The sequence below is a fragment of the Thermobia domestica genome, chromosome 1 (assembly GCF_964235325.1).
Source record: "Thermobia domestica chromosome 1, izTheDome1.hap1.1, whole genome shotgun sequence".
NCBI lineage: Eukaryota > Metazoa > Arthropoda > Insecta > Zygentoma > Lepismatidae > Thermobia > Thermobia domestica.
This window is the reverse complement of record NC_137454.1, coordinates 284245596-284265971: the sequence shown is the minus strand read 5'-3', so window position 1 is coordinate 284265971 and position 20376 is coordinate 284245596. Positions and strand designations below refer to the sequence as shown.

At 34.5% G+C, this 20376-nt stretch overlaps 1 protein-coding gene across 1 annotated transcript in view; it reads right to left on the bottom strand.

Moving 5' to 3' along the window:
• The window catches only part of LOC145680200 (uncharacterized), a 123299-nt gene that overhangs the window by 91713 nt on the left and 11210 nt on the right, over nucleotides 1-20376 (bottom strand). The window contains exons 4-6 of the mRNA XM_081750490.1: nucleotides 14568-14771; nucleotides 5298-5458; nucleotides 2070-2158 (exon numbers count right to left, since the gene is read on the bottom strand). Of these exons, the coding sequence (XP_081606616.1) occupies nucleotides 2070-2158; nucleotides 5298-5458; nucleotides 14568-14771 (454 nt within the window). The remainder of the gene's footprint in view (nucleotides 1-2069; nucleotides 2159-5297; nucleotides 5459-14567; nucleotides 14772-20376) is intronic.

Below are 20376 nucleotides of genomic sequence, written 5' to 3'. Positions count from 1 at the left end.
GGACGCCCAAATTCAGAATAAATTTTAAAATTATTAAAATTAGAATTTGCGATAAATTTTACACGTGTCGACAATTTTGCGTAATATTGTAGTACTGTTAAGCCTATATTTAAAAAAATATCGGAATTTTAAAGAAGAGGGGCTTGACAGCAGTATCAACCAAATGAAATTATGGTTAACCTAGTTTCGTAAGCTCTCTTACCTGTTCCTCCTAGTATTGTCTAATTGGATTAGTTGCCCTTCTTTTCCTCTTGTATCTAGGGTTGTCATCATCTGATGTTGATGATAAAGATTCCGGGCCAGAACTAGGTACATAATCATAACTTGAACATGAACTCAAATGATCTTCGTTTGCGATACTATTAAATTCAGTGTTCACCCGTTTTCTTAGCGTTATTCAATTCTGTTGTTGATGGTAACGATCCCGGATTAGCAATAGGCACATAATTATTACTCGAACAGGGGACGCGGTGGCTCAGTGGTAGAGCGTTCATCTCCGGTGCTTGGGGTCCCTGGTTCGATCCCAGCTCGCGCCGTATGGACTTTGTGGTGGACAAACACCGTGCTCGTGGGTTTTCTCGGGGTTCTTCCGTTTCCTCCCACTTTCTTCATTCCACCATTTCACTCATCTCTCATCATCCCCGTCTCCTTTAGCTTAACCGGCATAACCGTGAACTCTTCTTGCCCTCGAAGTAATTTTGTAATCATAAACGAATTGTGCGAGACGATGTGCTAGTTAGCAGTCACACTTCATTCGCTACCCTCTTGCTTTTGTCATTCTTCCTGAAGAGCTAAAAAAAACTACTAAAAATCAAAAGTCGGCAACAAAAGGCTGTCTAAAAATAACTTGCATTGTCGCGGGCTACTACTTAACAAAAATGTAATTTGCACATTTTGCTAGGGAGTAAAAAGTGAATCGACATTTCATTTTGCTTATGTAATAATTATTTAATATTTTATTTACTTCTTTTTAAAATAACGAAACAACAGTGTGCTTTCAGTATAAAAAATTACTTATCCCAACTTAAAGCAATGTATTTTTTACTGTTAAAACGTATTTTTGAAAATTCATCTGAGTTTTCGAGTCAGACAAACGTATGAGCCAATACGTCTCTTTGGTCCTGAAAATTGAATGACTTCTTTTGAGACAGAAGAACGTATTGGCTGTTACGCTCCTTTGGGTCTAAGATAAATTTGTAAATAAGAGATACGTTACTGTCTTTTAACGGCAAGGAGAAGGGCTAGAGTTACGTCGATTTGCCACCAAGTCTTTCAAAATTATATAGATATATAAAAAGAAAATGAAAATCCGATTTTTGGAGTTACGTCCCTCTGGTTCTCATATGGCGATATGTTTGTTTTCAGGATAACACTCTTTGCAACTCATGGCCTTATAGAATGAACATTCAAAATCAGCAAAAATCCCAAATAGTATTCTCATCGCGTATTGATAGTTCTTAAATGTAACATATGTATCTTCTTTCAATATTTCAATTTTAACTACTTCAATATTACAGTGCCTAGTTTTGAGAACTGGGTCCTGGGTCACAAGAAAAGTTTTTGAGCACCTCTCTTGTTGATGATGCTCTTTTGGCAGACTAACCATCTCTACTACTAATTTTCGTTCGTTTGCTATATCTTTTTTCACTACGGTGACCACGAAAGCATTTCCCTTGTGGAAATGTAGTAAAATAGTAAAGATATGTGGTGATCAATTGCTAATATGTACAGTAAATGGTACAAACAATGTAGATGATGTAGTGAGGTAAGATATTTTTAAGGCAAATTTTTTTGGTGCAGAAATTGTTATATTTACAGGTGACAAATATTCAGTGTGTACAATTAAAAGTGGGAGAAATGTACATTGGACAATAGAATGATGATCTTTCAAAAAACTGGAATCCAATTTTTGAAAATAAATATAAACCTTTATTTTCTTTATCAGCAACATAGCTTTTAAACATGCAATTAGCTGCAGGTTCCTAGATCGTTAAGAATTTAGATAATCCAAATAATATTCTAAAATAAGATCTTAATATCAATAATGAACATCTTTAAATTGCACTTACGTCACTATATTTCCTATTAAACAAAGATTCCCTTCAGAGTTTAGAACTGGTCTCCAATTTCTCAAAATTTTCTCAGTTTCTTTTCCAGCCTATTTAAAAGAAGCAAAATTTAGAGTAAGGAGTTTTCAGCCGAATACAGGCTTATGAAATAAATTGAAACTAATACACAGTAATCCCTAAATTGAGGAAGAATTTACCAAGACATAAAAGTAATTTCTGCTTACGTCGGAACTGTACAGTGCAGTTAACATCTGCATTCTTTTAGATTGTAATCGGCCATTATAGCGAGATTTTTGTCCACACTATATACGAAAATTATTCTGGCACCAGAGTCCTCCATATGGGAAGACAAGCCTGAAAAATGTCGGCGGGGGCGTGGAAAAGAATAAAGCTTTCTTCACTTAATAGTAATTTTTTCAAATTTGAAATCTAGAGATTAAATTAAATATGAATAGATTTATAAAATGCGGAGTTATCGAATTTCCGAACAACCTTTTGCCGACAAAAATAAAGTTTAGTCCATTGACAATATAGAAATTTACGGAATTTTTAATTGTTACTTAAATTAGGGAAGGTACTCAGGTGATACACGCCAATTTTAATGAAACTTCTACAATAGAAACTACAGACAAAATAAAGAGGCTTGTATTTTGTTATATCGGTAACCATGGAGTTTAATGGGGCAAATCCCCCTCCAACTTTAATATTGCACTCTTTTTTATGACAGCGAAAACTACACAAATACATTTTAGATTTTAATAAAACTTATACAGAGGACACTAGAGACAAAATAAAGAGACCTATACTTTGTTATATCTGCAACCGTGTGGCTTAAATGCAAAAGTGTAGAGGGAAAGGAACACAGAAGTTATATTTATTTAATTCTGAGGTTAATATTGCAGGTCGTACACTTTTTACATGGCTGAAGAGATTAATGTATACATACGTGTTATCAAGAATGTGTGACACAAGTGGTTTAGCCATAATATAAGTGTGTGGTTAGCAACTGATAAAGTGTCAATAACTGTCATATCGCGAGAGTCACTTCACACCATTATATAAATAAATCTGACAACAGTTGTATTCATAACATGAAAACCCATTCTTCTTGATTGTAAATGAACATTAACTTACATAATAGCGATCACTTGAAACAATCAAGAGATTCCAAACCAAAAGCAAACATATACTTGGACGTCCTTACATTCAATATAAATTCGGATCCGGCCTTCAACACAAACAATTAGTTGTATTGGGCCAATTGCATATATTGGTAACATGGGCATCAATTCAGCTAATGTTATAGGACTAGTGTTGGTGTATTTTGACAGTATAATGGATTTGCAGAAAACTCGTATCACAAGTGCTAAAACTCACTCGCCAATCACTTCCACAACATGACACCCGAAGATACGAAAGGGTCTCTGCTAACGTATGAAGAAGTTCTCACAGTTAATTTTGATGGAGCTGATGATATCCAAGAGGCATACACTATTCAAGGCTCTGGAGAACTTTACGAACAATAATATGATCATGACAATGGAATGAAAGATATTGGGGCCTGTAGTGAAGGGAAGGAACCAGTAAACTTGGAATGCAAACGCAGGACTGTCAATTACTAGAAGAATGGAAAACATAAGTTATTGTCGTTGAGTAATGTCATGACAAAGTGCAAGAGGATTAAGTCGACAAGTCAGTTATACTGCTCAAAGAAACATATTGCTTCTGATGGTACAGAGAGAGACAATCTGTGTGAAGTGTCGAGTGTGTTGTGCTTCTATCATTCAAAACTTCCCTTACTGTACATATATCCAGGTTCAAGACGTTGACCTCCAAGCTTGGGTTCTACAAGCAAGTCGGGGAAATAATCTCTTAACGTTCACTGAATCCAGAAAGTGGTTAATGACATTTAATGTGCCCACAACGTTATTTCGCAAAAGGTGACGCAGTTAATTATGATGGCGTGTCTGGAACAAAGTACAAAAGGCAAAGCAACAATTGCAAACTTCATTCAACTAGCACAGAGAAACATTGCTAATATTGGAGCAGAACACGTCTATATTTCGGATCAAGAGTGGATTTCGATTGGAGATGCATAGCAAGAACTTGAGCTCTCTGTAAATCAAAACATATGAAATATGTGGTGCAATCAGTAGGTTCTACAACACAGTTACACAATTCAACGAATTGTTTCTGCAAGCAGTGAGTTATTTTCACCCTCATTCATTGTTCTTCAGGGACTTTGGACCACCAATGAAAGAAACAATGTTCCGTCCTCCAAACGTATATTTTGCTGTACCACGTTCAGGGAAGTTACCTAGAAATATTTACGCATATGGCTACAGAATGTATATTTCCCTAACACGAACAGCTCCTACTAGATTCTTGTGAGAGGGATGTGCGAGAACTCACATCAGAGGAAATAACCACAGCTAACACAGCTAACGATACCAAAAGGACTCATGAGTCACTTACAATCTTTAGATGTGTACGGTTTCCATTGTGGGAACAGTTTGTATGTAGATTGTCATTGTGCTGATGGACGGATGCGATATTAAATTGCATGCGCGTAGTGACATTATCAAATCACAGTCACTTGTGAATAATGAATTTTCTTCTCCACGATTTCAAAGTGTATTTCAACATGAGTAGTACAAATCAGGGCACGCTGTACATCAGCCACCATCATTATTTCAACAAAAACGAAAGAGTAACATGTGGCATATGTAGTAAATTGCAGTCACAAGGTGCGGTTGGTGCAGCGCTCATTGTGTTTACAAACTTTTTTTTTTTTTCACGAGTATCATTATTGTGTCAATTTCATTCAATAAATCATGGATAATGTTCACAAAGTGTGGAATTGTTTCGTCGTGTAGTTGGCAGGTGTTTTGCCCCTTAAACTCTACGGTTGTCGATATAACAAAATATGGGTCTATGCATTTTGTCTCTAATGTCCACTGTTAAGTTTCAATAAGATCGCCGTGTATTACCTAAGTACCTTCCCTTGTAAGCAATGTTTATAAAAATCAGAGACGTTAACAATAAGGGACAGAAATCTATGAGCGGAGATATATGAATACGGTGCTCACAATAGAAAGATGCAGAGAACAAGTATAAAGTAAGAAAGGTTACTTAAAAGAAGAAGAAACAGGTTCAGACCTGATAAACTTCAATGGTTTTCATAAAAGAAATTAGATACTGAACTGAAAATAAAATTAATTCAAATACCTGCGTTCTTTTTCTTCTCAACATTCTACAAGTAGATGCAGCTCCTGGCGTTACAGGCTTTCCTGCTGGATTTTGTTTCTGATTAGTTAATAGTCTGACTCTCGACTTCAACGGTTTAACTGCGGGAGCAGGTTTTGGAATTGAATTGGTTTCGACCTTACCTGCAAGATAATTTTTAAAAAGTACTGTAAGCATTTGGAGTTAAAAACTCCTTCGCATACTGTAAGCATTTGGAGTTAAAAACTCCTTCACATCATGTAAGTAACAAAACCATCATTCATTACCCTATTTGTCCAACAATTTAATTTTTACAACTATAAACTTTTGGGGCAAAATTCTCTCTTTACAACTTTCTCCCCTACTCTGTGTTTGTCGCTGATGAAAATACAACTCTCAATATTTCATGCGAGTTTCAAATCAATCCAGTAGTTAGGGCTCGAGATAAAACATATTATCCCGAAGTGCAGGCTTTACTTCATTTTTGACAGTGACAGAAGTACGTTTCTCACTGTTATGGCCACAGATGTCCAAGATTAAATAAGGAGTGTTCCAAAAGTCCATGTCATTAGGAAGAAAAATTAATAATAAAGGAACACTTATTATATTTTCAGAAACCAGGTTTATTGGCTATTTCTATACATAATCGTCGTTCACCTACACACAGTTTTGTAGTTTGCAGATTCACTTAAAAAGAAAATAGTTCTGAAAATCAGAAGGTGTTACATTTTGCAGTTTGGAATGGGCTGCATTGATCATTGATCGTTGTAACATTTGCCAAGCACGTTGACTTTCATCTACGGCAAAAACTGCTTTGCTGTTTTGTGAGAGCGTCCAATTTGGAAAAAAAAACACGTTTCATTACCCATGACCAGCTTGGTTAAATTCAGGCTTTCATCCCCATGCCTGGTCGTAAAGTTCCTGTAGAAATCTTGCGCGAATTGGAGATGACGTCTTCTCTTTTGTTTTCATAGCATGTCTCACTCACCTTGATGATTTATTCATATAGTGCAATTCTATTATAAGAATTCTGTACACACTTGTTTTCGAGATCTTCTTTCGCTCAACTAAGAGTTTAAGGTTAATGATTCTTCAGCCACGATTTTGGCGAACGGCGTCCACATTTGATGTCGAGGTTCGGCGCTGTCGTTCCTGTGCTTCATCCGTTGTGATACAATTTCCGAACCATTTTTGTACAGTTCTTTGGGATGGTGCATGCTCACTCAGATGACGCTGAAAGTTTGGGCTGCTGATATGCTACTATGAAAATGGTACTTCATCTACACTTGCTTCTCTTCGTTGAAAAAATTAACTCGTGGACGCATGTCCTCCTTCTTCAGTTGGTTACTCATCTTTTTGATTACTTAAAAACATACAATCTGGAACTGTAATTAGTGACAATCCTACTAATTTTGACTTAATGTACATCAAAATCTTAATATTGCACGTACCTTTAGAACTAGGGTTCCTAGATCATACGTTTTTCCCGTAAGTTATATGTGTTTCTGGTTTGTTTTACGTTACACGTTTTTATTTTTCTCGTAATTTTTTTTCTGATTTTTCAAATAAAAACAAATACTTTGTCAACACTATCTCGATTATATCGCAGTTTCAATCGATAGTGAAATACTAATGTCAGAAACAGAAGCTACTATGAGCTGACAGAAACAGAACAAGTGGCTGTGAACAGGAGCTTTTGAACGTATAAAAAAATACGCAAGTCTTCATTAAAATACAATTAAAACGAAACAGACTTATGAATATACCTAGTTGGTTGGATTTGAATTTAGCGTCCCTCTCAGCCTGAGGTTATATGAGACAAGGACCAGCAGCTTAACCTCAGTTCCAAACCTCATCAGCTCCTGCCGAAATTGTATTATACTTTTGTTTGTGTTTTACGTATTGCAATTATTTTAAATCAAACCGCCCCATTTTCCACTTAAATTTGTTGTTTGCTATATGTATATTTTAAATATCATATATTTTCCATTCTCATTTTCTCTCTCTCTCTCTCTCTCTCTCTCTCTAAAAATCTTAAAATCTTGTGTTTCCCTCTCTGAAAAATCTGGAGAGACTGTTTGGAACTCTCCTCGACGAGGTAAAAGAAAAAAGAAGAAAGCTGAGAGGAGTGATGGAAAAAAGAGGAGTGATTTGCAAGATCAAGCGTAGTGAATATAACAGTTGTATATTGGTCAAACGGGGGGTTGGACTAAAAGAACGGTTAAACAACATAAGGATGATGCAAGACTAAAAAGAGAAGGAAATATCATTTTTAAACACGTAAGAGACACGGGACATAATATTAATTGGTTTGAGATTGAAGTGTTAGGACTGAAACAAAGGACGTTAATAAGAAAAGAAAGGAGAGAAGATTTATTGAAACAGAACAGAGCTGTTTTATGAATTGGAATGCAGGACTTAAAACTGACGAACACTGGGACAAATTATTGGAGAAACTTAATTTGTAGCTTGTTTTTCTGCCGAACTAGGGAGAGAGAGAGAAATTTATGGTGTTTAGTTTCACTTTTGTCGACTTTTATTATGATTAGCTGAGCCCGTTCTGACCAGTCAATCAACTTTCAGAACTAGTTTCGATGGTCATGTTATATTTAGATGCAACTCCCTCTTGTTTGTTACAGTGTCTGATAAAGCCAATATGTTCAGTTAGTTGGCGAAACTGTTGCGCATTTATTATTTTAAATAGACGTTGGTTTGTTCAGTGAATTGTGTTTCTAGTTTGAGATATATCTATCTTATTTTAACAATTGCAAGCCCCACTCTTCTACTTGCCTTTTTCCTTCCCTTGTGGGGGATATCAAAAAACGCTCAAACACGTCTTTAATTATTTTAAATGAAAAATCAAAATTGTAACCCAGCCGTTTTCCTTTGCTTCTACGGCAATATATTGTATATATAAACTGTTAAACACAAGTCTTATTTATTTTAAATGAGAACTACAAATAATCTCTATTTATTTTAAATGAGATTCCGACATATGTACATCTTATTACAATAACTGTAATTCCCACCCGTTTTCCTTCTCACCCCTTTTCTTCCCTTCTACAGGGTGTCCAAGATACAATGCAACCTGGAATTTGAGATAGTAGAACTTTTGAACCTGAAGCGATACACAAATAATGGTTATACCAAAATGAAGCTTTGTACATGTATATATTTTTAATCTAGGAAGCAATGATTGACGTACACTAGGAACCACACAGTGTTGCCAGATGTAACCGAAGGTATAGATTTTTTTTTTTTTTTTTGCAATACATGTAAATTGACTCATAACTCATGCTTATGGATGTTCTGTCGTTAATTTTCAGTTTGTTTAGTTGGAGTAGCTTGGAAACTATGAAGCAGAAAAAAGAATTTTTCATTTCCACCCATAACTAATCGGATGAGACCTATGTAAGGGGGGACTAGGAAAATCGTAGTTTTCATAAATTAACACTCTGAATTGGCAACCCTGCTGATGTTTCAGTGCATCAAAAGGTGTGTTAAGGATCTGTCTACATTATGCAATTCCTGAAAACAACGAAAAATAAACTTTGAAATTATCATGATAAAACTTTTACTTACATGCACCCGGTAACACTGCTACTATCACGAAACGGGTTATCAGCTCTACAGCTATGCTGGAAGTGCCCCCTGTTTTGATTCAAACACTGGTTCACACATTTCACCTGGTTGGCAGCAACTTTACGAAGAGTAGAAGTGTTAATGTTCTCAATGGCACTGCGAGTGTCCGTTTCCAGGTCTTGTATAGTTCGAGAATTGTTCTTGTGTACCTCTTGCTTTAAGTAGCCCCATAGAAATGAATAGCAGTGTTGCCGGGTGCATGTAAGTGAAAGTTTTATCATGATAATTTCAAAGTTTCTTTTTCGTCGTTTTCAGGAATTGCATAGTGTAGACAGACCCTTAAGAAACCTTTTGATGCACTGAAACATCAGCAGGGTTGCCAATTCAGAGTATTAATTTATGAATACTACCATTTCCCTAGTTCCCTCTTGCAGAGGCCTCATCCAATTAGTTATCGGTGGAAATGAAAATTCTTTTTTCTGCTCCATAGTTTCCAAGCTACTCCAACTAAACAAACTGAAAACTAATGACAGAACATCCATACGTATGAGTTATGAGTCAATTTACATGTTTTGCAAAAGAATTGATCTACATCTGGCAACACTGTGTGGTTCCTAATGTACTTCAATCGTTGCTTCCTAGATTAAAAATATATGCATGAACAAAGCTTCATTCTGGTATAACCATTATTTGTATATCGCTTCAGGTTCAAGAGTTCTACTATCCCAAACTCTGGGTTGCATTGTATATTGGACACCCTGTAGATTAAATATTTTAAAAAAATACGCTGAAAGACATGTTTAATTGCTTTAAATGATAAGTCCGTATACCAAATTTAATGTCTTTAACCTTCAGAGATTCCGAGATATGGACATTTTAAGATAATAATTGCCACCCCTTTTTCCTTCCTTTCCCGTCGAATTTTCACAAATTCTTCCTTAGTGGGAACTTAAATCACAAATTCTATGCATTGTTCTAATTTCAAGTTTCTAGCTTAAGCGCTTTGGCTGGGCGTTGATCAATCAATCAGTCAGTCAGAACTTCCTTTTTTACTTAGATATGCTTACTTTATTTTATTATTTAATTACAGTACGTTTATGAACAAGCACACTCAATTATTAATTATTAACTTTATTTTTTACTATATTCTTTTTATAGCTACTTTGACCGTCATTAGCTCAATACCATGAGCCCTTGGAAGTAACGAATCTGTAAACAAGAAGGCTCGTAATCAAGCAATAAGATGAAGACACTTGATTCTAAGATGCTGCAAGATATTAACCGTTCAGCAAATATTAGAATTTCGTGTGTGCTGAGGTTCATGTTGTCATGATTAAGCTACAGCAAAACATGAAAATACGAGAAATCCTGCTTGGTTCGGATGACTTTGAGAACTGCATGATTATAATTACAGCTGTCACTGTGTAAAAAAATCAAATAGCTGAAACTAATTATCAGTTCTACCTTTTTGTATAGATTTTAGAAATCCTTTTTAGTCTATATTGATAATAACCCAATTCTTCTTAAATTCATGACATATTTCAAAATATTTCTGAAAATTCAATTCTGAAATATTTCAAATGATTTATTTATTCAATAAGGATGTTGTGGTGTAATATTACAGTAACAGACTTTGGCCAAGTCGACTATTGCACTAGTGACAAAGTTTAAAAAAATTGTATTATGTTACACTAAATATCTTTAGTCACGACCCAAGTCGCAATCAAAATGACGCGAGAATAAGCTCGAGTCGGCCTGCACTAAATGATATATTGCCACAAAGTAAATAAGTTGAAGATAATAAATACATTGACGATAATAAATACAGGTATGTCCACACATTACAAAAATTAAGTACAAAAGAAAATGATTCTTAAATACCACTTGTATTAAATAAAATAATTGCACGAAATGGGAGTTGGAAATAGTCCATCCAATCCGGACACAATATTATCTCCAACTCTTATAATTTGTTATATAGCTTCTTTTTCTTTTACAGCTAAAATCACATAGTGCAGTACAGAGCGTGTTCCTTGTCACCAATTATCAAATCAGAACATGTATCAAGAACAACTTTTTTTAAAAAAAAAATAAAACGATCATGTAAACAGGTAAAAAAGAGAAAAAATGAAACAAAAGAGCACCAAAGTCATATTAAAATTAATAAAATGAAAATGTTAGTCATAGTTGTAATGGCGCCGAAAGCGGTGCATTATATATATTTGGTGAATACTTATCTTGATACATTCTTGTGACATTTAAACTAACGGACGAAATACATGCTGAAATTTATACCATGCAAATATCGCCAAAAGGACACAGTTTGACATACTCTACAATACCACAAGGGTGACAGTGTTTTCAACATTAAATAGTTGTATTTTTTTTTTCAAATGGCATTGCGTCATGTTACTACACATTTCAAAACTACATGTTAAATGAAAACATACAATGTTACATTTATTATTCAGTATTGTAAACTAAGAATTCTACAGTATTACAAACATTTAAAATTTTAATGGTCTTTGCAGCAGTAATAACATTTTCAGATACTGTAGCGTCAATGAAACAGATGGGGCAATGTACATTCGAAATATAATACTTTAGTGTATAATACTGCTGTAACGCTATGAGTTATCTATGATTAACATGATTTAGGGTCGTTTGCGAGAGGTATCGTAGTCATAGCAATAACCAACTTTTTCGTAGAAATCTAGATATCGATAATTCCTACATCAATATTCATAAACATTCTGTTTATGGTGAAATAAGAAGACCTATGTTTCGGAGAATGATATTAACGCGGTTAAGTTTTCTTTATTCGTGTCTGTAGAAATGTTCCAAGTACTGTAACATGACTGGGCATGACAAATATGAAGTAAGTACACCTTATTTTTATGTTGCAGACTTCCAGATGGCTATATAATTCAAGTACTGTAGAAGACGCAGTTCAGTATTCGTAACTATAATTCTAATGTTCAGGTCGGATAAATGGTTGGATACAGAGTCCTTCTCTTACTATAGTCTAACGTCGCAATAGCACGACGTTAGATGATCCAAGTCGCATTATGTTAATGACGCATTATGTTAGATGATCCAAGTCGTTTTTCTTCTTCTCTATGCTGAGTTACTCGTAGTGAAAACAGTAGGTACGTATACCTACAGGAATCTATTTCTATCATCGTGTTTTTCAATGCATGAACTCACACCATGACGTTGTGTAAGTAAGGTAGTTGATTCTAGTACGTGGAAACAATTTTAAAGACAGAATTACAAAGCACATTTTACAGATAAAGAATTCTTAAGTTAATCATAAATTATATCCAAAGTTTCCTTTCACCATCCTTTGCAAATCATTTTGAAGAGTAGTGAAGTAAGAGTACAATCACAGACACAAGTTGAAAAAATGAGTTTAACGTAATCCGTGACAATACTATGATTATGATATGACGGATTTCGAATGAAAGGGAACAAAGTTACAAGGGATTGAAAATGTGATTTTCTTTCAAAAGCCTCTATTTTGAAAAACTGCTTAGATACGTACCTCATCCAGTTGCATAAATGGTTTCCAATAGATTTAAAAATCACAATGCCGTTTACAGCTATTTGATATTTCAATCCATTCTGGAGATATGATAAAAACTGTTAGTTTTCAACACTAGTTAAGATTATGCAATTCCGAGAATTTATTGTAATTACGTACGCCTGCAAAAAGGGATTATTGTAATGCTATTGAAAGAAAATAAATCAAAAATGGTTCTAAAAGTTCCTTACAATAAAAGCCATTTTAAGCAATATATCAAATTTTACCATTTTTCATATCTCTTGAATGGTTTGAGATATCAAATTGCTGTAAACGGTATTATGATCTTTATGTCTATTGAAAACCATGTACTAATTCGACTTTTTTTGGGTTAAAATAATGTCCTTTGAAGAAAGTCAAACTTTCAATTCCTTGTAACTGTTTCCACTTGCTCGAAATACGTCGTAGGATGACCATAGTATTTGACACTATGGTACTTTGCATGTGAGTTACCTCGTCCATCTCACTTACGTTATTATTATTATTGTAAACCCTCCAAATTTTGCTGTTTTTCGATGTTTGTGATACTGTAGCATTATTAGTTTGCAACACTGAATAATTAGTGTGGAACTATAAGTTTGCTTAACATGTAGATTTGAAATATGCAAAAACTTAACAAAGTGCCATTTGTGAAAAATATAACTTTATGTTGGGTTCGCAACAATGTTAACCTTGTCGTATCATAAAGTATGTCAAACAATGTCTTCCTGCCGATATTTGCACGGTACATAATTTCATCGTTTTCTGTCCATTAGGTTAAACGTTCCAAGGGTATAAATCATTGTAGCCAAATAAGTAGCATTACGAAGTAATAAAATATATTATTTTAAAGAGTAAACTTGTAAGATTTTTTTTTTCCCAACTGCACTCACGTTACCAACACTATATGGGAACCATGTGTTACCCGACAAATATCCACGCGTTAATCGAACTCTTGCAACACACGGCCCAACATTTTTTTTTAAAAAAAGTTCTGCAATCTCACCTGGAAGAAAAGGAACATTGGTCCTTTAAATAATGCCATAAAAAATCACAAGGGTTGATATCTGGTGACCTAGAAGACCAGTTTAGTACACATTGGTCGCTTACTCCGTTACAACCAATCCTCCGATTCTTCGTTCTTCGTTCAGATATGCCCTAATATCACGGTAAAAATGTGGAGGGGCCCACTTAACTGAAGGATAAACTTCTCTGATTCAGTGTGCAAAAACGACATTAATCAATTCTGCAACGTGTGAAAGATGCACTCTCCCATTACAGTCTGTTCTTCAAAGAAGAAAGGTCCATATGGTTTCTTGAAAGACTTGGCACACAAAAAAAAAAAAAAAAAAAAAAAAAAAAAATGTCCTTTGCAGAATTTCGCTTGTATTCAACAATATTACACGGATTTTCTGTTCCACAAATTCTACAATTGTGCCTGTTTACTTTCCCAATTTTATGAAATACTGAAAATGGAAATGGAAATGAAAATTTAAATTCCAAAAAGCATCATCTTTGACCTGTAATGCACAGTAAAACTGGAATTACTGGTCTTTGTTTTTAGGATTTAACTTTTGCACTAACTGTGGTATGTATGATTTCATGTTTAACTTATGCAAAATACGACACACAGTAGTTGACATTTTCAACTCACGTGAAGGTCTAAGTATAGATTTTATAAGACTCCTTGTGAAAACTTCTCTCACTTGTTCAATGCCATTTGCTCTCGCACATGGCAGACCCACTTCTCTTCTTGACACAAAAACATACAGTTTCAACAAACTTTAAATGCCAATTGTAGACTGCCTTCTTGGCTGGTGCTGCTTTCCCGTACTTCATCCTAAATTTTTATTGGACATCCGTTGCACTCTTTGTTTTGTCAAATTCTAACACGCAGCCAGCAGAAAGCCTTCTCAGCTCCAGAAACCGCAATCTTGATTATGACCACCAAGCTACGATATTTGGAACTACACGTAACATCTGCAATTAGAAAAGAACTTACAACTTGACTCTTTGAAATGATGTACGTTGTTACTTCCTAATGGTACTCGTTTTGGCTACAATATTTTTTAAAAGTATTCCCGGACTTTTGTCTAAACATATAAATTACAGGAATATACAAATTATACCTGTGTCATTGCCATCTAAAACTCGATTTGCCTCAACCATAACATTCGAAGCCATGCCTTCACATGTTTCAACAGTCTCCATCATATTATGGTCGACTTCATCCGCTACAGTGAAATTTTCATTCAAAGTTCTACAAGGTTCTGCTTCGTTGTTGTTCAGGCTGGTAGTAGTACTATTGGATGAAATGTCCAACATCTCCTCAACTGGAAAATGTTAAGTGATTATCAAACAGTACACAAGCAAAAAGAAATAAAAACTAAATAAGTAAACGTAAGGAAAAGTGTAACTGCACATTATGAACGTGTTAAAATATCAAACAATACTTTCGATAAAGTGAATATTTCCAAATATCTAGGATCAATATTAACAGACAAAAACCATATTCATGAAGAAATTAAATGTCCACTAGAAGTTGGGAATTTGAAGCTTAGAATATATAAAACATTAATCATGCCTATTGTGCTGTATGATTGCGAAACATGGTCGCTTACTCTGAGGAAAGAACACAGACTGAAAGTGTTTGAGAACAAGATCCTAAGACGAATATTCGGACCCAAGAAAAACGGAAATGGGGAATGGCGGAAACTTCATTACGAGAAACTACATAATGTATATTGTTTACGAAACATTGTTATAGTTATCAAATCTAAAAAGCTTAGGTGGGCAGGTCATGTAGCCAGAATGGAAGAAGGTAGGAAAGCTTTCAAAGTTTTAACGAGAAATTTAATCGAAAAATGACCATTAGGAAGACCTAGGCGCAGATGGTAGGATAATATGAAGGTAGATTTCGCAGAAATAGGAATACAAAGTAGAAATTGGACCCAGTTGGCTAAGGATAGCAGTTAATGGAGAGCTTTTGTGGACGTGGCATTGAACCTCCGGGTTCCATAGGCCATAGAATTATTTTCGTTAGTTACTTAAGGAAAAGGTAGCACTCAATTTGATATCTTTTGAATAACCTCAGAGCGAATAAATCGATTTGGGCACAGTCTTAAGCTTAAAAACAAAGTACGATCTTTTGTAAGTGAGGAAAAGAATGATCAAATCTACTGATATATTCTAGTAATAAACGAAACAACCTTTAAGTATTGTGTATAGAAATAGAACTACAATCAAAACTATCACCATCATTTCGTGTTTCTCCATGGACCAAGAGAAGATTAAAAAATGAAAGAAAGAAATATATAATAAACAAATAAATAAATAAATAAAATGATTCTTTAAAACTAAGAGTATGACTATTGTTTTGAAAATAAGTTTTTTTTGGACAAAGATAATATTTTTTTTCGTGATGAATATTTTTTGTATTATCCTCCGTAGTCTTACATTTCACAATTAATTGCGTAGCTTATCCACATTAGATAATTTCTGTTTGATTCTAGCAAGCAAGAACGTACGCAGGAATTTATTTCGGGAAGTCCAAAACTCTCGGAAAGGCAAACTTAATATAAAGATAAATTTAAATAATTAATACTTTTCTGACCAGAGTATATACTTGTTTATTAAAATTAAAATAAATCGTAACTGTTTCGGTAACTTAATGTTACCTTCATCAGACGTAACCTACCAGAAATATCTTCATAACATTAAACTAATATTGTTGTATACTTTTAATTTTCATTTTATAATATTAAATTTTTATCATGTAACAATCAGGTATTGTTATAGTTTACTGTTTCATTTTCAATTTTTAGTGTACGTATTTTAATATAATCATTATTTATTTCACTTTTCTCTTGTTATTATGAATAAAGGATAAATTATATTAAAATTTGTAAACTCATCCCTAAAATTAGACTAAAATTCACAGAAAAGTCGAAATTTCGGGGGGACCCCCAGGATCCAGCTCCTGCATAGTCCCTGCTAGTAAGATCTACTAATATGATCTGTTTAGTGTTTTCTGTTTGCTGTAATCAGTAGCATAGCAAGGATTTGCACGCTGTTTGTTAACATTTCAACACCAAGCAATGATGGGAAATGTATCCAAACTAGGTTTATTCGCTATTCTGTGGTCGGCACGGTATGACACAGGAACGGTTACAATATCAGCAGGATGGTGAACGCATATGCTATGCAAAGCCTTGGATCAGTGCACAACTAGTACTAAGTACGGGCAATTTATGCAGTGCTCAGGTAGTGGAGAATAGACAACTGAACTGTAAACGTAAAATAAAGTTTTTTTTCCCCTGCCTTTCTTAAGTAAATAAATATTTTGGTTACTGTTATAGCAGTTTTTAAGATTCTGTGACGATGAACGAATGTCTCCATTAAATATGACAATTCGATTGTTATGAAAATGTTATATATTGTCTCATACAGCCCTTAACGCTAGTAAGTCCTCTGTGATTGGCCCACTCCCTGTTCCAACTTGCACATGTCTGGTATAAATATATAGATTGGTTATTGTTATAATTCTAAGACTGATAAACGAAAGTCTAGAATGAGCTAAGTTGTCTACATTTGAAATAATTCTGATAATCCGCATGATCAGCTTACAGGAAGGCGGCATTTCGTACCGTACAGAGCATTCTACCATGACACTGATGCGTGAGTGGAAGTAATGAAGCAGTACACACCGACACTTGAGCAACAGAGCGTGCAACTTGACCATAACATGAAATGACACAACTCTCGTTCATATGATCGTGATGGACTGCACAGCGTTAACTCGACGCTAGATCATGATAGCGGGTGTGTACTTATCTATATCGACACTTCCATGGTATCTGCTTAGACTTTCTGTTCCCGGAAACATTGCTACATGCTTGTCGCCATGGAAGTCGGGATGTTTTAAAGTCCCAACAGAACCAAGTCAGGACACGGGACATTTTCTCCAAAATCGGGACTGTGCCGGCAAAAAAGTTTAAACACGTAGCAACCATAATTCTGACAAATACGCATGCTTATGCTCTCTTCTGTCGTAAAAACTTTATAATAATGTGAAGTATTATGTTGTTTCGTTCCAGAAACAACAATGGTACAATGTATTGAATGTTACAGCATTACGTGTAAACACATCACGTAAACAATTGATACATTTTTTGATTGATTTTATGTTTATTTTATTGTTTATAATTACATCTACTTAACAGGAGCAGGAAGGAGTTATAGTGTGAAACCTGAACCACACTCAGACTCTAAGCTTGCACCTGAGAATTGTATACCTCCTTCTCCCAAAATCTTGCTTGCAATAATCATTTACGTAAACTAATTTCCTTCCTGTTATTTGTAGTTGAACACAGAGTGCACTATTGAACAATTAAAAAAAGAATGTGAAAAAGTGAAAGAAAAAGTGAATATATATATATATATATATATATATATATATATATATATATATATATATATATATATAAAAGATGTAAAGAGAAACGTGAGTATTAGCAAAATGTTTAATTTGGTTGTTAGTTGTCACTTGTTATTTTGGTTACATTCCTTTTACCTATCTATATATATAAAAATAAAAGTGACTTCCGATCTCGATCAAATGTTCAACATAGATGAGGTAGGGTGTATTTTACCATTTCACTTTGACGGTGCAACTTATGGGAGAGGGAGGGAGAGATGTTTAAAAATGATGCCGTTTAAAATCAATTTCAGCAGCACCGTAACTTGAGGTGGGGGAAGGGGGGATATTTAAAAATGATCGAAAAATAACTGATATTAGTGTCGAAAGCACAGTTTTCGTGGTCGCCGAGATGAACAGTGACAGTTCCAATGCCGTTTAAATCCAAATTCAGTCCAGTAACTTGAGGGGAGGGAAGATATTTAAAAATAATCGAAAATGACCGATATTAGTGTCGAATTCATAGTTTTCGGTATCGCTGAGATGAACAGTAACACTTCCGATGCTATTTAAATCCAGATTCATCCCCACAACTTGAGAGAGGAGGAGGAGAAAGATACAAATATAAAAGTGATCGAAGATGATCGATATTAGTGTCAAATTCATAGTTTTCGGGATCGCTGAGATGAACACTGACATTTCTGACGCCGTTTAAATCCGAATTCTGTCCCGCACCTTGGGAGGGGGAGGGGGGTTAAAATGATCGAAAATGATCATTTTAAATCCAAATTCAGCCTTTTATATTCAAAATGAAAGATATTCTCTCCGTGCGAAGAACGGGTATTCTACTAGTTAATATAAAAATGAAAGCCATCTTGTTTGTGATCGAATCACAGGAAAACGGCTAAACCGATTAAAATGATTGTTTGAGTAGAATTATGACCTACCGCGAACTGGATTTTTAACATGTTACTTTTAATTAAAATGATATCCAAAGAGGGGAGCGGATTCATAATTTATGCGAGAAGTTAAATATCTCACTAATCCCTCAAGCTAGAAACATTAAACTCAGTGTATAAACATATTCCAGAGATTTTAAAAATTTTCGGTTTTAGGAAGAACATGGAGGAATTAGCTGAGGTTCACTGGAGCAGGTGGTTTTATCAAATAGAAAATTTGTAGGTAAAATATGATATGAAACATTTTTCGTGAAGGAATAAGATTGTGAATAGAAGTAACTTCTCTCAGTGTATAGCAATAAAACAATTTTAAATGGTAGTGAAATTTGTCAAAATTTGGTAGAAGCAACCTGAAAGGTCTAACCTAACCTGAAATTGTAAGAAGTTTGTTAAAATTAGGTAAGCAGTAAAACAGTTTTGAAGGTAAGAATCATTACGAGTATTTTGGAAGCTCTAAGCTAACCTGAAAATGCAAATAATCTGTTAAAATTTGACAGAACCAACCTGAAAGCTGTAACCTAACCTTAGAAACTAAGAAATGTGTCAAAATTTGCTAGAACCGTCTGCTCGATTAATGACCTTATCTGAAATGACTATTCTTCGCACGGGAGAAGAAAATATCTGAATAGTGGTGCGTGATCGTTGAAAAAGTGCGTTCTAGCACCGCTGTTCCCCAGTGTTCGTAGTTTGAGGGGAATTTAGCAAAAAAGGAAAAGTGATGTTTTCCGATAAAACCTGGAAATCCAGGGAAATTCTCGCACTGACTGATTGACCAATATAAATGCTTGAATTTTTCTTTGTTCTTTAGAAATATACCAGTACAATAGCAATAATGTGCATTCAAAGTAGCATAATTTACATCCTTTGTTGGCTGGGTGTACTTGTGTGTATTTTTTTATTTTTAAAAAAAGTGAAGGAAAATGTAAAAGAAAAAAATAGAAGCTAAAAACAAATGTGGTTAACACTTCCTTTAAAACAGCTAAAGGAAGAAGGAAAAATTTAATAAGGGAAAACTTAGTCAGTCGAGGGAAATTTTCTTAAGGAAACCTATGAACACTATTCGTCCCTTGGTAAGACTGTTTCGTTTTATTCCAAGATGTTTTCTTTTCCCTTGCTTGTATTCTCCGTGACCAAGATTACAGGGGAGAGTCGAAAGCTAGGAAGTACAAATAATATTTAGGAATGATTCAGGTAAGTAATATTCAGGTAAGTAGAATGATAGAATTCCTGATCGTGGTTTCATATTATATATTAGTTATAAATGTTGATACAGACTAATACTATACTCAATGCTTCAATTACACGGAAAAATATCACTTTGTAGAGAACTAAAAAGTATCGTTGGGGTATGTGTCTTGTCAAGAACAAGTCATACCTCTTTAAAAGTCCCTTAATTTGCCTATTAACTGCATTAGAAGTAACAATAACTATTGGATCAATTCAAATAATCAATTGAAGAATTTTTTTACCAAATCGCAAAAAGTATTTTCTGTGATAAATGCATACGAGCTGAAAGTAATTCTTGTCCGTTACGAAGAAGTTACTGAGTCATTGGTTGTAAAG